General features: G+C 41.5%; 1 protein-coding gene and 1 pseudogene across 6 annotated transcripts in view; one reads left to right on the forward strand and one right to left on the reverse strand.

The window, feature by feature from the left end:
- LOC112858342 (uncharacterized) overlaps positions 1–8,143 on the reverse strand; it is a 146,974-nt pseudogene extending 138,831 nt beyond the window's left edge. The window contains exons 1-2 of the transcript XR_015249864.1: positions 8,135–8,143; positions 7,675–7,762 (exon numbers count right to left, since the gene is read on the reverse strand). The product of XR_015249864.1 is annotated as an uncharacterized LOC112858342 (transcript). The remainder of the gene's footprint in view (positions 1–7,674; positions 7,763–8,134) is intronic.
- Positions 1–21,559, forward strand: part of ATP8A1 (ATPase phospholipid transporting 8A1) — a 239,196-nt gene that overhangs the window by 10,193 nt on the left and 207,444 nt on the right. For all 5 annotated transcript variants that reach the window (XM_086705145.1, XM_086705147.1, XM_086705146.1 and 2 more), the window contains exon 2: positions 10,691–10,808. In XM_086705145.1, coding sequence (XP_086561271.1) covers positions 10,745–10,808 — 64 coding nt within the window. In that variant the 5' untranslated portion in view covers positions 10,691–10,744. The remainder of the gene's footprint in view (positions 1–10,690; positions 10,809–21,559) is intronic.

A 21,559-nucleotide genomic window follows, 5' to 3' on the forward strand; every position in this document is an offset into this window, starting at 1 on the left:
CAAGAGAGAGAGATGGAGACAGAATCTGAAGTAGGCTCCAGGCTCCAGTCTCCAAGCTGTCAGCACAGAACCCCAATGCAGGGCTTAAACTCAGAAGGCATGAGATTGTGACCTGAGCCAAAGTCAGACACTCAACCTACTGAGCCACCCAGATGCCCCAAATATGGTGCATCATGTTGATTGATTTTTGGATATTGAACCATTCTTGCATTCTGGGATAAATATCAGTTGATCATGGTAAATGATTCTTCTAATGTATTGTTGAATGTGGTTTGCCAATATTTAGTTGAGGATTTTTGCATATATGTTTATTAGGAATATTGGCCTCATATGGCCTGGTTGCTGAGTGAGGATATGTAGCTGGGGCTGTGCAAGCCTGGAGTGTTCTGGGATGCTTTGCCCTTGAGTGCCCTTGGCAAGATGGCTGTAGCTATCGTGGGTACTGTCCAGGGTGTCCCAGCATGTACCGCACTGGGGCCACTTTGGTGGGATGGCTTGAGCTGGTGTCGGCGAGGGGTCCAGGCTCACTGAGGCAGCAGGCCAGCTGGGATGCCCAGACTCAGCTCCCATCTGCTCTGTCAACAAACAGTGGCGCTCATCAACCCATCTAACTCTGGAGAGTATTCCATGGCTCCCTTGTGGTTTAGCACATTTCTGGATAACTTCCTTTTTTATTCTATTTGCTGTTTTAAACTGTGGCTGGCCAGGGTTATGGGCCCACGCTCACTGAGGCAGCAGACCAGCCAGGGTGCCCAGACCCCAATTTTGTCTGCACTATCCAGGTGGAGGGGTAATATAATGTAACAGGGCTGCTGGTGGCCAACCCCACTGACTTGGGGAGTTCCAGCAGGCCGGCCAGTGCTTGGTGGATACAGTTCTTTTAAACTGAAGCTTTTTTTCTGTGCCCCAGGACAGATGAGTCTGCTTACAGTCCCTCAGTACTGCTGTTCATGGTGTTGGAGGTAGGCATTCCCAGTTGTTACCATGTCTCTGACTCTCCTGCTACCCTCTATGTGGTTTCTCTAACTTTTGTTGTACAGAAGCTGCAGTCATCCATATGTAGGTGTAGATTCAGTGTGTCCACCAAAGAGGGGATTTTAAGGTCTTTCTACATCGCCATCTTGGACCCTTCCCTACATCCAGGTTAATTTTTATGATGTATCATCTTTCAGTTTTGTCATTAAAATATATGCTTTAATGTCATATTTCCCATTTCAAGGTAAAGGTAATTTTTCACTTACATTTTTCTTCTAGTACTTTTGCATTTCAGTTTAAACAGCTGTATGTGCAATTCCTGCGGGGTTTGTTTTGTTGTGAACTGGGAGGTAGGGATCTAATTTTATTTTTCCTCAAATTATAATCCACGTGAGATAATAATCATGTATTTAATACTACATTCTTTTCATATTGCTTTGAGGTGTTTCTTTTATCTACTAAACTGACATATATAGTTGAGTCATTTCTGGGAGCATTCTCTCCCCCTTTTCTCTGCCCTCCCCTCTCTGTTTTGGTCTCTTTTGACCCCTGCTATCAACTTCCATTACCGCAATTAGCAACTATCCTCATAGCTCTCTTACTCTCGCTGCTCTTTTATCTGATTTTTTTCATGTTTATTTTTCCACTTGACCCAGTGAATGCATCACTCGGTCAAGATTAAAAATGTTTTGAGAGGGGCGCCTAGGTGGCTCAGTTGGTTAAGCGTCCGACTTGGGCTTAGGTTATGATCATGCAGTTTGTGGGTTTGAGCCCTGCGTTGGGATATATGCTGACAGCTCAGAGCCTGGAGCCTGCTTCAGATTCTGTGTCTTTCTCTCTCTCTGCCCCTCCCCTATTCTCTCTCTCTCTCTCTCTCTCTCTCAAAAATAAGTAAACACAAAAAAATGTGTTGGGATATTTATTGAGATTGCATTTTTATGAATTTACTGAGAAAGTTGACATCTTTCATATGTTGGGTCATTGAAGCTTGGTTTCTTTTCTCCATTTATTGGTATTTCTCTCCTGTATTCTCTCCTGGTATTTATCTTCAAATAAATCCTGTCTAATAATTTGTTCATAGATGATTTATATTTTATGAAGATATTGTCAATAGAATCCTTTCTACGTTGTGTGTTCTTGTTTGACTGCTAACACATGTGAGGTGTTTGATTTTGACACTGACCATCAGTCTGAATTCTTTGAGTAGTTTTTCAGATAATTTTCATCTTTAGAAGTTGTAAAGTTATATTGTATGTCATGAAACAAAGTATTTTTAAATGGGGTTTTCAATTAAACTTGATCAGGTATGTTTTGGTTACACTATTTTTTTAGCAAGATTGGTTCATTTTCATCTGCTGAAGTCTTGTGGACTCTGGTTCCAACAGACTACTTTGAAGGTTTCATATAAGGGCCCTTACAATGTAGCAGAGATACTACTCTTCTGCTAAGAGTACAGGTCAGAATTTAGACCAACTGGGATTTAACTAATGATTCCATGGAATCTGTTTATGTCAAATTGGCATTCGTATCTCAGATCAACACTAAGAGAAATAGAATGTGAGCTACAAATGCTAGACACGTGTAGTTTTTAATAATCTGGTAGCCATAGTTTAAAAATGAAAAGAAACAGGTGAAATTAATTTTAATAATACATTTTCTTTTACCTAGTATATCCAAAATACTATTTCACTGTATTTTGGATATAAAAATTAATAGTGAGGTACTTTGCATTCAGTTTTCGTGTTATGTTTCAGAGAGCTGCGTATTTTGTATTTATAGCACATCTCAGTTTGCACTAGTCTCATGTTGTCAGTTGCCCACGTGGCTAGTGGCTGTCATTCTGGGCAGCACAGTTTGCAAACTACACCTCTACCATGTGTTTACATGTTAGGATTTACTAGCATTCTTCAGAATAAAACTACACAGTGGAAATCATGGCTCGAAGTAAGCGTATTAAAAATATATGTGTGGCTGTGCCTCTCAGCTTCTTTTCTTACAATAGAAGGCTGTCAAGAATACGCTCATAAAACCTTGTCAGTGCTTAAATGATACTGCTTTTGACATGGCCCTTGTGGCAATTTAGAGGTTTTATGTAAGTACATCATGGCATCTTTTGGAGCTATTGTTTTTTGTTTTTCTTTTTTTAATTCTCTTTTTAAATCTCTTTAATGAGCAAAAGCCACCCTGCTCTACCTTCCTATTATTTTCCGCTTAAATGTTAACACGTGATGTGTATACATAGATAGTAACTTTGAGTAGTGTGCTTTTATATACAGCATTGCCATCACTTTGGTTAATCTAAGGGGACTGTAGCACTTGGCTTCCCAGTCATTTACACAGCTAACTGGGCAAAGGGAAATGTCCATTTTATTTTATTTATTTATTTTTTTTTAATGTTTATTTATTTTTGAGAGAGAGACAGAATGTGAGTGGGTTAGGGGCAGAGAGAGAGGGAGACACAGAAGCAGAAGCAGGCTCCAGGCTCTGAGCTGTGAGCACAGAGCCCGACACGGGGCTCGAACTCATGAGCTGTGAGATCATGACCTGAGCCAAAGTCGGACACTCAACCGACTGAGCCACCCAGGCGCCCCAAAAATGTCCATTTTAAATTGAGCCTCTGTTCATTATTTTGTGTGAGACATCTTTGAAGATCAGTGATCTTTTTTTAAAAAATTTTTTCAATGTTTATTTTTGAAAGAGACAGAGTGCGTGCGGGGGAGGGGCAGAGAGAGAGAGAGAGAGAGAGAGAGAGAGAGAGAGAGAGAGAGAGAGAGAGAGAGAGAGAATCTGAAGCAGGCTGCAGGCGCTGAGCTGTCAGCCCAGAGCCCGATGCAGGGTTTGAATTCATGAACTGTGAGATTATGACCTGATCCGGAGTCTGAGGGAGCCACCCAGGTGCCCTGAAGATGACTGATCTTGATCTATCTGGGGTTGTATTTAACAGGATCCGATTAGTCAGGTGACAGTTGAGGCAGAGGTTATTATTAAGAAGGCCAGAGTTAACCTGGATTCTCGACCAGGAAACCACTTTAGTAGGCCAGACCTATTTAGAATACAAGATTGGCTTTCATGAGGGAAGCAGGCAAACAGTGGTATACGAGGGTGGATCTGAGAGTTGGTTTATTCTGACACAATCTAGAATAGCTTCTGCAATTGGCTTGGGTCTCATTGCTTACCTCAGGTCCTAAAAGAAATGCAGCTTGGTGTCAAAGAAATCCCTTTCCAGCATCTGCGTCCCAACTTTTCCTCTGATCTCTCCCTCACCTTTGTGTGGACTTAGCCCTGCCCCAGCCCTACAAACCTTAAAGATAGGAGACATTTAAGGAGCTCTGACTTAGCACTCTAAGGATATGGCATGAATCACCCTGTCACCATTTCCTTGACCTTGGTACCTATCACAGCAATTCAGAGCTCCTGGAGTGGGGCCCTGCCTTCCTTACTCTGGGAGAGGAGACCCTCCTTCCTGACCATAGCTTGAAACTGTACTTGTGAGCAAGTCTGATGCCAAACCAGGCCTGCCAAGAGTTCTGAATATCATTTGCTTTCACCTTCCCCACTATTGCTCTTGGCCAGCTGTCTGGACAAACCCGTCGCTCCATGTTGGAGCTCTTTGATTCTGGGTGCATCTGTTGTCCATGACCATTTTTCCTGGATCCCTCCCTTGCCCTGCCACTGTATTGTTACCCTAATGGCTGTGACAAGTTTGACCCTTTCCAGTTCCCACCTATCTAGTCTATCTTACTTTACTTTTTTTTTTTTTTTTATAACCCAGGCCATGTCCTATCTGACAAAATTAAATAAATAAAACAAGATCTCTGTGTATAGATTTTACCCAAATTTGATATGGTGCTCTATACCTTAAGCTTAAGTTGGGCTCATTCCACCATCAATGCCAGAATGATTGTGATAAAAGTTCGCAGGTGGACTTACTCCACTTTTGTAACTTTATTTTCACAGTTATGAATAGTGGTTAGAGAAATGACGTGAAGAAGAGTGATTCTGTCTGCCATCTTTAATGTAAAGTGTGTCCGACGTGGTCAGGCAGGGAGAGGCTTGTGTACTGTGGATTGTTTTATAGCCTTGTTGTGTGTACCTCAGTGCTGCTCGACCCGGGTTGCACAGCGAATCAGATTGGGAGCTTCTAAATAATACTGATACCTGGATGCATCACAGACCAGTGGAATCAGTCTGGTCCATTGGGCATATGGATCAAGCACTGATATTTTCTCTCCCAGGTAATTCTGAAGTGCAACAATGCTGAAAAACACTGGGGTAGTGAATTTGCTTACTTTGCAGAGAGGAGGAGGAACAGACTGTATAAAGCCATGTAGGTTGCCAACCATAAACCAAGTGCATGTAGGTATTAGGGTAAAATTTTTTGTCTGTTTCCCAGTTACCTACTGGGTCTAATTATCCTCCCCTTGCTTACCCTTCTCAGAAATGGTAACATTTATAGGATGATACTCGATTATTAGATTTTGAAGACTTTCTTTAAAATTCTGAATGCTTAATTTGTATAACCAAATGAGGAGTAAATACATTCAGTTTATTTTTAGCTGTTGTTATATCTACTCTGGGAGTGTGATGAATTTGAGCCTTTCTGTAGTGTCATTACTAGTTTTTTGCTAGCCTACCTACTTTTAGTGTGTGGTAGTTAATTAATCTCTTTATTCAGCCTATATTTATAGCCTACGTATGTAATCATCTGCACCTAGAAGAAATACCTGAATGCTTTGCTAAGGGTCTGAAACTTCTGTGGCAACTTTATGTTAAAGGGTTTATTTTCTTCAGTTTATAATTTTTTCTTTTTTTTAAAGTTTTTATTTAAATTCCAATTAACATACAGTGAAATATTAGTTTCAGGTGTACAATATAGTGGTTCAACCCTTCCATACATCACCTGGTACTCATCACAAGTGCCCTCCTTAATCCGCATCACATATTTCACCCATCCCCCCCCAACCACCTCCCCTCTGGTAGCCGTCAGTTTGTTCTCTGTAGTTAAATGTTTGTTTCTTGGTTTGCCTCTCGCTTTTTTTTCCCTTTGCCTGTTCGTTTTGTTTCTTAAATCCCACATATGAGTGAAATTATTTGGTATTTGTCTTTCTCTGACTTATTTTGCTTAGCATAACACTCTCTAACTCCATCCACATCTTTGCAAATGGCAAGATTTCATTCTTTTTATGGCTGTGTAGTATTGCCTTGTGTGCAATCATGCATACATCTTCTTCCTTATGCATTCATCAGTTGAAGGACACTTGGGCTGTTTCCATAATGTGGCTATGGTAGATAATGCTGCTATAGACATCAGGGTGCATGTGTCCCTTTGAATCAGTATTTTTGTATTCTTTGATTTATCCCACAATGATGTTCATTCTTTTACCAGTTAATGTACAGAAAATGAAAACTTACAAGTCCTTTACCTGCTTTCTCTGGTTGCTGAGATGAAACTCACTTTTGAGACACTGAATTTAGCCAGTGGGGTTTCTCTGTGGCCACATGTATGGGTGCTGGGTGTCTAGCTTCAGGATGTGATTATTTCAAACTGAGGATTAGAAAAGAAACTCCAGGGTGCCTTAGAGCCAGTGCATCGTGTCTGATTGTTATGTGACTGTTTTTTATTGTTCTCTTCTATCCTTGTTGTCTCAGCATTTAGACTTTTTTTTTCCCAAGGTGATAATGTGACTTGTACTCCACAGATGGAAATCTTTTTTAAAAGCCTGATTTTGACCTAGGAATTGAGGGAAAGTTACGAATTGTTGGCTCAATTTAACCCCAGATGGCTACTTATTCTTGTCTTTTTGTTTAAAGTTCAATGAAAGAATCATTACACAAGTTGGCCTTTTGTTGACTTCTTAGTGAATTAGGAAAGAAGGAAAAAAAAACTCTCTTAATTTTCCCAAACGCCAAGTTGAATCTTTCTTGATCTTATTAAGTGGCTTTCCCTGTGGAATTTATCCGTATGGTTGGTGAACTCCCTTATGTTTTAATTTTAACTAAGTCTGAATACCAAGATTGCAATATGTATAATAGTTTTCCTTATGAGATATCAGACATATTTTTCCATATGTTCAGCTGGAATCTTCCTTTTTTTTTAATATTTTTTTAAATTTTTTTTAGCATTTATTTATTTTTGAGACAGAGAGAGACAGAGCATGAACGGGGGAGGGTCAGAGAGAGGGAGACACAGAATCCGAAACAGGCTCCAGGCTCTGAGCTGTCAGCACAGAGCCCGACAACAGGGCTCAAACTTATGGACCGCGAGATCATGACCTGAGCCAAAGTCGGCTGCTTAACCGACTGAGCCACCCAGGCACCCCTGGAATTGTCCTTTTTAAAAAATTCCGTTGACTCAAACTAGAATCAACATCTTTACTCTTTATACTTCGTGTGTTATTAGTCTATTTGGTACCAGACTATTTAACATGGTAGCCACTTAAAAAGTGGAGTGCCTTTGTTTTCAGTGGCACAACAACAGAACTTGAGACTATAACTTTCTTAGCACTGTCACCACTCTCCTCAGCACCTTACACTGTCACCTTGTAATAGTTGGCTTAAGAGAAAATGAAATAAAGCATTTGGGCTCCCAATAGGCTTGGAGTGATAACTGACCTCTGGCTCTCCCAAGCTGTGTGGCCTTGGGCAAGTCACATAACCTGAGACTCCATTTTCCTTTGACAGAATGGTCATAATACCTACCGGTAAATCCTCTGCCTGTTGTGTAGAGAGTAGACTGGCTGCACCAAGGAGCTTGAAGCACACTGACCCCCGGAGATTCTGATTTCACCTTGGGGATAGGAGAGGAAACAAGGAGCAGTGATAGTGGCTTTGACTACTAGGTATCAGTGGAGGTGACAGGAAGTGGTCAAACTGAGAACATGGTCTGAAGGTAGATTTAACAGATTCGTTAATGGATAGGATGTGGAGCATTAGAGAAAAAGAGGAATCAAGAATTAATAATAAAATTTTAGGCCCTCAGCCCAGAATGATGGTGCCATTTACTGAGATAGAAAACACCGGCATGAAGGACTGAAAATATCCTTGCATCTTAGAAAAGAGTGGGAAGGCCCACATGTGCCCATATGTATGTTTGTGTGCATTTCTTTAAATTTTCTTAGAATATTGCACTTATTCTAAAATCAGGATTTCCATCTCCTACCTCCTTCATCTTTGAATATTCTTTAGAATCTCAGTAAACATAACTATCAGTGTATTACCTGCTGCAATGGATTTTAGAAGTCCAGGAACTGTATGGATTTAATCTATTTGGGATTGATACTTCTGTCATGACTTTTCACTCCATAATCAGAATCAATGAGAACTTTCTTTCATGTCCTCATCATGTTCTTTTGGTTCTTGAGGTGTTCCAAGCTGCAGGGACATCCTTCAGAGTGGAGAAATTAAATGAAAGCACTTGCTATAAAGTAGGCGCTAAGCTAAGCAAATATTTATTTGAACCTGTGTCTGCTGAGTGATTGGGATAAGATCAAGCTGTTCAGATTTTGGAAGCTGAGGTTTTTAATGGGCTGGAGTGGTTTTAAAATCTCAGTGAGTATTTTCCCCTTTGCTCAACAATGGCCAAGCCATTCCAGCAGATCTACAGGGCTGACTTGGTGATTCTAATTAGTGGTGATAGCCTGTGGAGACACAAGCACTGAATTACTAGGCTCTCCCTGCATTGGGTGATTTTTATTTAGAGTGCAAGAAGTTCTTGAAGCATCTGTTCAATCCATCCTTGCATCATTCTTGTTCCACCTGCGAATTGGGTAGGGTTGATGGCAGTCTCACACATGTGTAGGTGTCATTGCTTTGATGTCACTGAGCACAGTGCTGGGTCTCCTCAGTCTCTGCAGCCCACCAGCTGTCATTCACACACCCTGGTTTAATCTGCTCCGTGGAGGTTTCTCTCTTGTTCTTTAGCCACATCCTGAAGGAAGCCAGCTCTGCCTTACTTGCTTTTGTGAAGGTGACTCCTAGATCTTTGAGCCTATCTTGTCCAACCGGTCTTGGTAGGTTCTTTAATACTAACCACAGTGCCTACTGCAGACCAGCCCTCCCCAGCCACACCCATTCTTAAGGTCACGTTGGGATTTGGTGGAGTTCTCTGGCGTTCCTTTATGGATTTCCCCTTTTTCTAGCCTTGTTCAGTGAACTTGTTGGATACTTTGCATGCCAGATTGTGACACTGCTCATCTTCAATAGGCAGATGAGAGTGTCACCCCTTTCCTTACCCGGGGCAGCATCCTGTAGAGTAAAATGCTATTCTTGCTTGTGGGCATTTTATGTTGCTGTGTGTGCTAAACCGACTTCTCTGCCAAAGTCTTAATTAGCAGGTAGGCTTTAGGTTCTTTGCAGGGTGTTTTTGATGGTTGAGGCCTTGTTAAAAAATAAAGAAGTATTATTTCTCTCTTGCAAAGTCACAATGGAGGTAAGAAGCAGGTGGCTGTCAAACTCCGCTGACTCACCCTGAGAATAATACAGCAGCAAAACAATGTTATTTGACTGTTTCTGCTGCTGTTAATAAAATGAGAACTAGTCTGTTGGAGCCGGTTATGTGTCTACCTGTTTTTACATTATAAAATGCATAAATGGCTCTAAAAATGAAAGTCGTAATAATTCAGATAATTTTCATGATTGTTTATTTGTATTTTTTCCCCAGTATGTTTTCAGGGCTGGCTCATTCAGTTATATCTTACTAGGAACGCTTTGCTACCGAAGAGGTTGACTAGCTTGCCAGGATTTTTATCAATTCATAATGCTTTTCTCCATGTATAAAGTGATTAAAACTTGGTCATGTATTGGCACTGTATTTATGGTTCTCTGATGACCTCAGAATTTTCTTTAAAAAAAAACGTTTTAAAAAGATAGCCCTGTAGAATTGCAGAGTGGGAGGGAGCTGTGCAACACAGTCCCTGACACAGCCGGCCTAGCAATTGGTTACCCAGTTCCTGCTTGAATACCTCTCAGTGTGAAAATAGACAGCCCATTCCATTCTCAGCCAAGTCTAATTCTTAGCAAGTGCTTTCTAGAACCTTCAGTTTATCCAAACTCCCAAAACCCTCTCCAATTCTGATTTTTTATGTCATTTGCACGTTTATTAGTAGTGCCATGTATGCCCTTATCCTGTCATTGGGATCCAGGCAGTCTGGCTCCAGAGCCCTCTTGAACTTATGTTTTTATTTTAACTGTCCCAAGGGATCCTTTTGTATCAGAGCATAGATTCATGGGACTCAGTCTTCGGGGTCACTCACTCTGGACAGTATTGTCCTGTGTTTTCCCCTCTGTAATGTACTTTATTTCAAAGATACTTTGTACCTTTGGCCTGCATGTGGCTTCAGGGTAGTGTGACCCCCTCCAGCCCCACTCTCTGTGACGGTCCCTGCTCAGTGCTGAGTCTGCCTGCCTATGTCTCTGGACCATAAGTCCATATTCCCAGGAGGGGATCTGATTGGCCCAGCTGGTCAGGTGCCCCTTGTTAACCCTGACACACCAGGCCAGGGTAGTAGGTCAGGAGAGGAGGAGTAGAGGGGCAGGAATCAAGGGTATCTCAGGGTAAGCTCCTTCAGAAGGGCTTGAAGGCAGGGGGGAACCAAAGGAAATTTCCAGTGTGAGCCCTGTCTGAGGATGTTGGTCAACTAGTTGAGAATCTACATCGTTACATGATCATGAAACCTATATGTAGACTATGTTTGTAAACATAGTCTTTTCTGTTTAGAGCACTGGGACAGCTGTTTCTTGCCTTCAACTTCTATAACCTCTCGCATTCACCATGGTGTCTTCTATGATGAGTGACAATCCACGTAATGATTCTGCAGGTTCTCATAGCTCTGCAGGTTTGAAAGTGTGTGTGTGTATGTAGATGCAGGCCTAGATATGCTGTCAGATATGAGTTCATTTAGAGCAGCTAGGTGCGGGCTTTTCTTTTTTTAGCAAGCCTCTACCTTCTTTTGTGCCTCATTCCTCCAACTAATGTTTGTTCCAGCTTTTCTAAGAAAGTCTTAAGTTGATCACCCTTGATGGAGAATGAAGTAGGAAAAGTAGGAGTTGAGAAGCGCTGTTATTTCTTTTATTTTCTGTTAACATTATACCATCAGTTGCAGGCGACACACCTGTCCCAGCAATTCCTTGTACTCCACATGGAAGGCAAGAAAACATTTAGTAGTCTCTAACATTTTTTTTAATATTTATTTTTATTTTTGAGAGAGAGAGAGAGAGAAATACATGGGGGAGGGGCCGAGGGAGAGGGGGAAGCACCGAATCCGAAGCAGGCTTCAGGCTCTGAGCTGTCAGCACAGAGCCCAACATAGCACTTGAACCCACAAACCTTGAGATGGTGACCTGAGCCGAAGTCAGACGCTTAACGGACTGAGCCACCCAGTTGCCCCAGTGTAACATTTTTAAAAACACCTTTCCTTTGTTCTCAGATGTCTGTGCATCTGTTATTATTCGCTCTTGAACTTGTGAGCCGATTTCCAACCTTTTCCGTGATCTTGTTTATGTTTTACTGGTGCAGTGGCACTGCTCTCTTTGAATACACCTCCCTTTCCCCTGTGTCAGGACTTCCACAGTCAGTCAGCATGTTGCTTTAGACAGCCTTCCAGACTTCTGTCCTTTTTGCTCGATGATAACTTAAAATGTGTCCTCCCAAAGTCTAGAATACATACGTGTCTGGTTTAGCCTGGTATTCCCCTTTTTTGCCTGTCAAAAGCTCTTTGGTACAGTTATGTTTTCTACAGTTTCAGTTCTGTTTTATCACTTTTGCACTGATTAGAGTCCAGTCCATGGTGGCAATTCCTCATCTTGCGTCTGTACCTTCTCAGAGATGAATTTGAACGCGAGACAAGTCAATGGTGCTTTTAGCTAATTGAGACCTCGAGGAGATGCCTGGTGGATGTCTGGCAGTTGAAACCCCTCACTGCTAGTGCAGTCTGTTTCTGTGCCAAGTTTTAAGTCCATATCTAATATATATATTCTCGGGAACGTACCATTTATTGCTTTTATCTGACCAAGTGATCTATGGGCTGTTCTCAAGGAGGTATCATTAAATTCCTTCCATCTTTTATTGTTCTTCTTCCTTTCCTGTTAAGCATGATTTAGCATTAATAAAAATGTTCGTTATTATTTCTAACAATTCAGCATGCCCAAGATGATTATTTTCCAAGGTTAACATGCAAGGCTGACGGCCAAGGAAATTGGGTGCTTACTATGTGTGAGGTTCAACACTAGGTAGGCCCTAGATTTTCATGTGATACTGCTTAAGGAAAGCCTTTCTTCCTGATGTCAGGAATACTTATTTTAGCGTCCACCTCTTAGAATTGATAGTACTACTTTTGGAGTTTGCTGCAATTCAGCATGAGTTCAGGAAATAGCCATTTTTTTTTTCCTATTCTAGATAAGAAATGTTGTCTATGTGGTTTCACGCTTATTTATTTTTAGATCAGTTCCCACAAAGACACTTAAAGAAAAATATCTTTACCATTTATTGTATGACAGGTCCTGATAGAAGAATATATTAGTGGGTATCAAGACAGGCAAAAAAACTGTAAACTACTGGGAATTTTTGGATGCCTGATATTAAAATAGAAAATTTAGTGAACATTTATTACATGCAAGAAAATTTCCTGATGTGTTCTTCGTTTCATCCTGATATTAGAGTAACATACCAGACAGTTACTTTCATGTGCCCTTATGCCTGTCCTGTCTCAGTGCCTAAGTTCGGTTTATCTGTAACATCTATTATTCTCAGCTGCTGTAATGTAGCAGTATTCTTACACAGAGAGTTGTGACACTGAGGCTTTTCTTTCCAGGAAGCAGCTTTATTCATGCCGGCACTGTTCAGTTGGGTTCGTACCCGAAGAAGTGAGCCCCAAACACCACATGGCATAGTTTTTTTTATACATTTTCTATTTCTTTGTCTCCCATATATGGTAACACACAAACATGCAGTCTGATTAAGTGGTCTCATGTTACAAGGTCATGAGGGATGTTGTCACATACTGGTATAGGCAGGTTGCCTTAAGGTTTTGTTTGTTTGTTTCCATTCCTTAGTGAGGGGACCCTACCACAATATACCTAAACTATAGGTCAAAAGATTAATATTGGAGTGATCAAAAGACCACTTTATATTCAAAACTTTTGTAGGTGATACTTCAAGGAGGAATGGTCAGAGAGGGTGCTTTCACATCTAAGTAGCATCTAACAAGACCATGAGGGTAGGAGAGATTTATGGTTGGAAAAACTATCGATATGAAACAGGGAAAGTAGAGGAGAAATAGAGTTAGAAGTAGGGTCAAGCTTATTTGTTGAATGAATGAATACCTCCATTAGTGTTAAAGCTTTAGAGCTAGGTTGTACTTTAATCAATTTCCCTGTATTGTCCTGCTAAGGTACTCACTGGCTCTGACCATGAGCAGTTCTCCATTAGAAGTAGTTCCCTTATCTTCATCATTTTGAGAAAATTATTTAAAACCCTTACAAAAGAGTTCACTCCTTTTTTTAAAGACTGAAAGCAACCCATTTTTGAAGCAGATAACCGTATTTTACATCATTGGAGTAAGTGGATGTCCTTTGTTACAACATTTTGTTGTAACTCAGTTGGGCTTGAGGGTAATGAGCTACCATTTGCATGAATGAGAAAAAAAAGGAGGGGAAGTTAGGAAAGCGAGGGATGTGGAAAGCTTTTTGACTGTAGTGCAAATTCTTTAGGGTGAGAACCCATAGTTATCCCAGAACATGCGGGACTCAGGGCTTGGTTAGGACAGCTGTTAATATCAGAGGAGATCTGCTCTAGCAAGTAGGGCCAGTTGGGGAAGGTTCTAGGCAGCCTGGTGATTTTGTGGGCAGGGAAGTTGCATTATGGTTGCAGGTCACTATTCCATGCAGAGCAGGAAAGTCAGCTGGTGATTGGTGGCCTGGGCCACATATGGTGTCAGTGGTCTGCATTAGGTGGACATTGGGAGAAAACTTCCAGCAGAGGACTGAAATGCCTCTGCTAAAATTCCATAGTAAGGAAGCTGAGCATATTCATGAAGTAGGTAAGAGTAGTTCCCAGAATCAAACGAAAAGCTTTATAAGAAAGCCAAGGATGCTCCAAGGCAGTTTGACTAATAGATGGATAGCTCAGATCAGTCTTATGTGTGCTCAACCTTTCCATACATCCAGATTGCACATTGACCATTTCTAGTTGACCATGGGCCATGTGCCCACCTTTAAGTCAAAAAGGGGAACACTAACTTGTTGCAGCAGACCCTAAAGACTGCCAGCAGTTGTGCAAGAAGAGTTCTCCAAAGAAAACCAAGGATTTTTCAGGAGAAGCAGATGCTGAGCTGAAATGAGCAGCAGATGTCCACTGCACTGAGCCTAAATCAGCATAAATCAACAGGAAGGTATATTGCTGCAATTGAAAATTTCATTTCCCTTCTGGCTATTGCAGCCATGATCTAGAAATTTGAGACAGATTGCTAAATAATTTCCATTTTCCATACTTTTAAAGGTGTTTGATTTCTTCAATGCCATCTTTGAAAATGTAGCGTGTGAGTCTTAACCTCTAAAGCACCCCGTTCCTTGTTCCCAGCGCCGTGGTTTTTCTTCCCTTTGTTCTTTCTCTCAGCAGCTGCTGCCAAGCTCACAATCGAACATTTGAAATCGCTCTTCTGCTCCAACAGCACAGCATATGGGATTTCAAATCTCTTTTGTACCTCTAGTAACTGCTTCTATGTTTCTAATAAACTATATATATTGTAAGATACCATTAAAAACAAAATAAATACAAGCCTGTAAATTATATTTAGCCAAAGATTGCTTTGTTCCAGAAACTTGAGCCAAAAACAAAGCAAAACTACTATTACATGATGACTTCTAATTGTTATTTTTCTCACAGGATAAAAACATACTAAAATTTTGGAAAGGATGATGCTCATGGTTTCCCAATAAGTAGCCCCTAACTTTAATTACACCTAAGTTTTGTAGTTGTGCCTCTAAAGTCTCTGGCCAGTTTTTCAGTTCATATTCTTTTATTAGATCCAATGACTGTTGCAAGCAAGACTGTTTGTCTGATGACCTCATTTTGTGTCAAAAACCATGAGCAATTAACATGACCTCTTTAATGTCTAATATTTGAGGCCACTGAGCAAAAGGATATACAATTGGACTCTCCGGAATATGTTAGGAGATAACGTAATAGGTAACTCTGATTCCAGTTTTAGCCTTACTTATAACTGCAATAAACTTGAGACTACAGAAACTCAGTGGTGCTATAACCATATTACCAGGCAACAGAATGATTTTGTATTTTGTTCTTTTCTCCCTCCTACCTACCCACCCCTGCTTTTCTGTTGCATAACCCCCCACACAGATGACAATTTGGGGGAAAACATTTACTTACTTAATATTAATTTATAAAATCATAGGGTAAAATGCATTATTTTGCTATCTATACTTAGACACTGGTCACAATTTTCATTACAATTTATCCACAAATTTTAAAAATGTTAATACCAGGGTGCCTGGGTGGCTCAGTCGGTTAAGCGTCCAACTTCGGCTCAGGTCATGATCTCACGGTTCCTGAGTTCTAGCCCCGCATCAGGCTCTGATGCTGACAGCTTGAGCCTGGAGCCTGCTTTGGATTCTGTGTCTCCCCCTCTCTCTGCCCCTCCTTAACTTGTGCTCTGTCTCTCACTCATTCTTAAAAAAAAATAAACATTAAAATTTTTTTTAAATATTAGTACCTACATTAATGTCCTTAAAACTTGTTTTTCTCATTTCAAGTATTTTGAAAGGGTGATTAATTTTATAATATCTGGATATAGGATGGGCTGACAGGAAATGTATGAGTGATAAGGTTGTGCTACATTGTGCTAACATAATGTCATTTAATTCTCTTAATAACTGTTTTATGCATGAGGAACCTGAGGCTCAGAACACAAAATAATTTGTGGTGTTCTGTACAAATTTGTATACAGATCTGACCATAAAGCCTATTCCTTTTCCCCACAGTCTGCCTCTCTGATTATAGTAATAAAAATAATAGTTAGAATTGTTGTATGAGCATGAGGAGCTAGGCACTATCCCAAGTACTTTTACACATGCATTATTTCATTTATTCCCCACAAAAACCTATGAAACAAAGTCGGCAGCTAGAGTTAAGTAATTTGCTTAAGACAACCCTAGCTCGGGGCACCTGGTGGCTCAGGTCATGATCTCGTGGGTCAGGAGTTCAAGCCCCGCATCAGGCTCTGTACTGATAGCTCAGGGCCTGGAGCCTGCTTCGGATTCTGTGTGTGTGTGTGTCTCTCCCTGCCCCTTCCCTGCTTGCATCCCCCCTCCCCATAAAGAAAGAGAGAGAGAGAGAGAGAGAGAGAGAGAGAGAGAGAGAGAGAGAAAGAAAGAAAGAAAGAAAGAAAGAAAGAAAGAAAGAAAGAAAGGAAGAAAGCTTTTTAAAAGATGACCCTAGTTCATAACTGATGGACCTGAACTGTATCTCTCACTCCATGGTCTGTGTTCCCAGTTATGATTCTTTAATGCCTTCCTTGAGTATACCGTTGGTTTCAGTATTATCAATTGGTATGTTGTATAAAGAAAATGATGCATGATTTTTAAGGATAGGAGTGTTTGTACGGAGAATTCTGTTAAGGGGTTGATCATTTGTTGCATTTGTTATTTTTGTTTGTTTGAGGGATAGTGCAAGCAGAGGAGGGGCAGGGAGAGAGGGGGACACAGGATCCGAAGCAGGCCCCACACTGACGCAGTGAGCCCGACATAGGGCTCAAACTCATGAACCGTGAGATTATGACCAGAGCCAAAGTTGGATGCTCAACCAACTGAGCTACCCAGGCACCCCAGTTTTGTTGCATTTAAAATCCTAAATGTCTCCCTCATCTTGGGCTTTAGCTTCAGACAGTGTGTATATGTGGCATCATACAGGGGTACGATGGTAATGTGTGCTCTGGAGAGGCTGTAAGGGTCAGAGCAGCTCCACCTCCAAAAAAAAATGTGTATGCATCCATTTCATCTCCTGTCATCGCTATGGCACGCAGGCCCCATCATCTTTTACCTGAATTGGCCCAGTAGCCTCGAAACAATCTTCCTGCCTACAACTTTTCAGTGGATTCCTACCACATTAAGAATATATATTCAGGTTTCTTACTGTTTTCCAATCTGGCCCTGCCTCTCCTTATTTGATGCCTTCCTATTCACTGTTACTTATCCTTATGTACCTGGAAATGCCAACCTTATTCTTGTCTTTAAGGCTCTTCCCCAGCTGGGTTTACCCAGCTCTTCCCCAGCTGGGTCATAAGTGGGTGCCAGGTAGTTGCTGGCAATAGATGATAGTCACTACTTACCTTTTCAAACACGGGCCGCATCCTGCTCTTCCCCAGCTGGGTTTACCCTGTCCCTTATTTAATTCCTGGTTGAGGTCCCTCCTCAGCCTCTCCTTGGGGAGGCCTTCCCTTACCACTCAGTATAAAGCCACAGTAGTGGTAGTGGTAACAACAGCAACAATCAGAACAGCTAACGTTTAGTGAGCTTTTACTATATACCAGGCATTGTTTTCTGTATTTATTAGCTCATGGGGGCCTCATGACCTCCCTTTGAAGTAGACGCTATGATCATCTCCATCATAAGATGATGAAACTGAAGCAGAGAGGGTTCCGTCAATCACTCTGTCAATCACTTGGTTTATTTTCTTCATCACATGATCTATATTTATCTTGCTCTACTCTAGAAAGCCAGTTCCTGAGAGAAGGGACTGTGTCTTATTTTCTGCTGTTCCTGAAGCTTTTTGCTGGGACATAGTAGGCACTTATGCTGAAATATGTTGAGTGAATGCATGAATGAATGAACAAATGAACGAACAATGATCAGTCTTATTGGGGCATGATATTTGTGGTGAGAAATAGAAAATTTCAAAGATGATACTTCGGCTCTAATTGTATGAAAAAGACTCAAAGCTCTTCACTTTAATATCTGTTAGACATTTTTCTTCTCTGTCGCATTATATTGTGTGCATACAAGCATGTGACCATGAATCTGGGCAGAGGAAGAAAGACTATATGTGAATATACTAATTAACCCAGTAGTCACTGGTCATAAGTGGGTGCCAGATAGTTGCTGGCAATAGATGATAGTCACTACTTACCTTTTCAAACACGGACCGCAGTCTGACTTTGTAACTGAGTTCTACTGCAGGCCGTGTAAGGCAGCTGTTGCTGTGAATCATCTGGCTGAAGTAGGGAAATGTTTGTTTTGTTTTTAAATTTCATTGCTCTTCTGAACAAATGATGTATTGACTTTTTTCTCCCTGGTTCCTGGCAAATACTAATCTCATAAGACTTTGGAGATGAAAAAGAACTTCAGATCCTTAGCCTACCTTCCTCATTTTTACAAGGGGAGAGAAATAACCCCCAGGGATTACATGGTTTTCACAGGGTCACATAAGTACTCAGTGGAAGAACCACAGCTTGCCTCACAACCACCAAGTGGGTTTCATGATCAAATACCGTTAGGGGAAGATGAACGCTTGTTCACTTCAGGGCCATGATTAGAATGCTGACTCATCAGCACTTTCTATTTACTCGGTAATGAAAATTATTGCTGAAAGCCGAAATGGTCACCAGGAGGATGTTGCTTCTATATCCCTCTTTAGTAATACAAGGTAGTATCTTCTTGTAGCACATTCAGTGGCTAAAAGTGGTATGTGACTCTTTGCTTCCCTATATTGAAACTCTTGGTCCTTCAGAAGTCTAGAAATAGCATTTGGTTCTGTTATAACTAAGAATGCAGAAATGAGTCTGGTAAAATCCCTGGTTTGTGAAGTAATTTTATCATTTAAATACTAACTTTGCATTAATTGAAATAGTTAAAAACAATTTGGAAAACAAAAGTGCTTTTCTGCTGGGGAAATAATAAGCAGGATGTGACACTACATATAGAATTTTCACTGTACCTGGAATTCTGAATTACTGAATCATTGCCTATTCTTTCTTGCATAAATAGGGAAAAGTATCCTCCTTATTCATTTCCACAAAAGCTAGTGCAGAATAGTTTATTTTAGGAGACTGGTTTCCTTCTGATTGGTTTTAAGACATTACGGACATTGGAGGGTGCAATGTTGAAAGAAACTAATGTGGTTCAGAAGGCACCGTTGAGACTTGCTTCATGTCTGTTCCTTATAGTGCTGTGTGTGACTGTGCCTGCCAGGGTTCGCCCTGTAGCACTTTTAGTTTAGGAAGAGTAATGATGCTATTAGCAGATGTCAAATGCCTGAGTGAACACTGAGGACACAGGGGTGACTAGGGGTGGTTTTCCTGGAATATTCAAGATATGTTGAAGGAGTGTGGATCTGGTGTCACTATCATTAATTTCTGTGTCTGTACTTGGGACCATATTGAGATGCCCCCCTGCCCCCGCTCCCCCAAGAACTTGAAAATGCAGGAAATGAGCTTGCTTTCTTATTTTTTTTTGTAAGCTCAACTCATGATAGGAGCACACTCGCCTGCAAGAGAGACAGATCTGTTCCTAGTAAGGTTTGATGGTAAAAATCCCATTCACAGATTAAATGTCAATTTCAACTTGGAGAAGGAGATGGTCAGCAAAGAGGTGAGTCGGGGAGTTAAACATTGGTAGCACCCTTCTCAGCTCTGTGGAGGGGCAGAGAATTAGTTGTGTGCAACAGATTTGAAGCACAGCCCCATTGCCAGGTATCCCAACAGACTTTGAAGATTTGGGCTCTACGGGTGCGTCTACCCCTGTTGTGAGATTGGGTGCGTCAGGCTGTGCTAGCCCGATGCTGTTAGACTCTTGTCATCTACCAGTGGGTTAATTGATCGGATGTTGAGGGATTGATATGTTACCCATATGTCCAGACCTAACCTGCTTATTTCTATAATGTAAGATGAGAGTTCCTTGAAGATTCTAAGTATAACAGTGACAGACTTTCCCATTCCAGTTTAGTAAGAATACCAGCCTTTCTCCCAGATGCCTTCATGGATTATTCCTGAGGACCTGTGAGGCTAGGCACATGCACTGAGATATTCCTGAGAGTTCCTGAGGTCTCTGTGTCTACTTACTGCTGGCTTGCTGCCACCTGCAAGGAGTAACTGGGGATTCTGGGCCAAATGCTAGGTGGTACTTGTGACACCTGGCTTTCGACATCCTGGGAACGGGCTTCAGGTGCCTGTGGGGTCTCTCTATCACTGCTGATGGAAGTGCTTGGGTGGCTGAGCTCCCCGGAGCCCTGAAGAGACAGGACAGGGTGACTGGCAGCTCCCATTGGCAGAGTGCCTGGCTCCCTGCTTTCTGTGCAGCTCTCCCTCCCTCCTTCAGTATCACACCTGCGCAGGGCATCCCACTGCCTGAGCCCCAAGGGTTCATGACCTGATCACCTGCCAAAGGTCCCACCTCCTAATGCCATCAATTTGGGATTACCTGCCTACATATGAATCTGGGGGAGATGCCAATGTCCAGTCTATAGCAATCCATATATAAAATTTTGATTATATAAAACCAGGGGGGAAACCTGTATCTAAAACGTGGTGTGGTGAAAGAGAGTTATTAACCATGCGAGCAGAGGCAAAGCTGCCTGTGTGCTTCATTCAGACTGTAAAATGGATATGACAGCACTCACTTGGGAGCCATGTGGCCTCCAGAGTGACCATCCTCACTCTGCGCCTCTCTACTTGGAAAGCTTTCAGTGGCTCGCTGCCAACCAGAGGATGCGTTCCAGACTTCTTCGCCAGCATGAGAGGTCTCCCGAGATCTGCCCGTGTGCTTTTTCAGCACATCGCACTGCCTTTACCTTGCCCTTTGTCTATGCTTCAGCTCTGTTGCGTCCTCTGCACACAACTGCGTCCCCATACTCGTGTTGCCCACCTCTGTAGAAAGCCTAAGTGATTTTCTGGTTTCATATAGCAACAGACCCCACAGGCAAGCTTTTCTTATACATTTTGTTACCAGCACTTGGCTGCCATTAGTTCTTTATCAATGGGTGGAGAAGCATTTACTTGCCCTCAAAAAAAAAAAAAAAAAAGAAAAGGCCAAATAACCACTCCTTTGTCATTTGGTGTTTATTCAGCAAACATTTATCGAGTACCTGCAGTTGGTTGGTACTGGTGTTCCAATGATGAGTAACACACCCTCTGGGTGTGGCCTCTGGGAGTTCCCATTCTGGGAAGGAGAGACAGACTCAGAAGCAGGCAGTAACAAAATCTTCTGATTTGGGTGTTTTGCTGGGGACTGGGAAGTGCAGAGGGCTATGGGAATACAGAGAAGAAACACTGACTTAACATCTTAGAGTACTTCAGAAGAAACCCTGTCAGCAGGTTTTATAGGAGGAGTTGGAATTGCCTGAATAAAAAGAGAAGAAAACTGGGTTTTTAATAGAATACTGTTGGTGGCTCTTTCTAGGAAAGGAGTAAGGACTGATTTAATCTAGTCTCAGTTAATTCTTACTAGAAGGTAAAAGAAGCAGTTTAATGTTTTATGTTCTTTTAGAACTTCTATGTATTTTTTTTAATGTTTATTTATTTTTGAGAGAGAGAGAGAGAGCACGTGCAGGGGAGGGGCAGAGAGAGAAGGAGACACAGAA

The sequence above is a fragment of the Puma concolor genome, chromosome B1 (assembly GCF_028749965.1).
Source record: "Puma concolor isolate L17-30 chromosome B1, mPumCon1.1.hap2, whole genome shotgun sequence".
Classification (NCBI taxonomy): domain Eukaryota; kingdom Metazoa; phylum Chordata; class Mammalia; order Carnivora; family Felidae; genus Puma; species Puma concolor.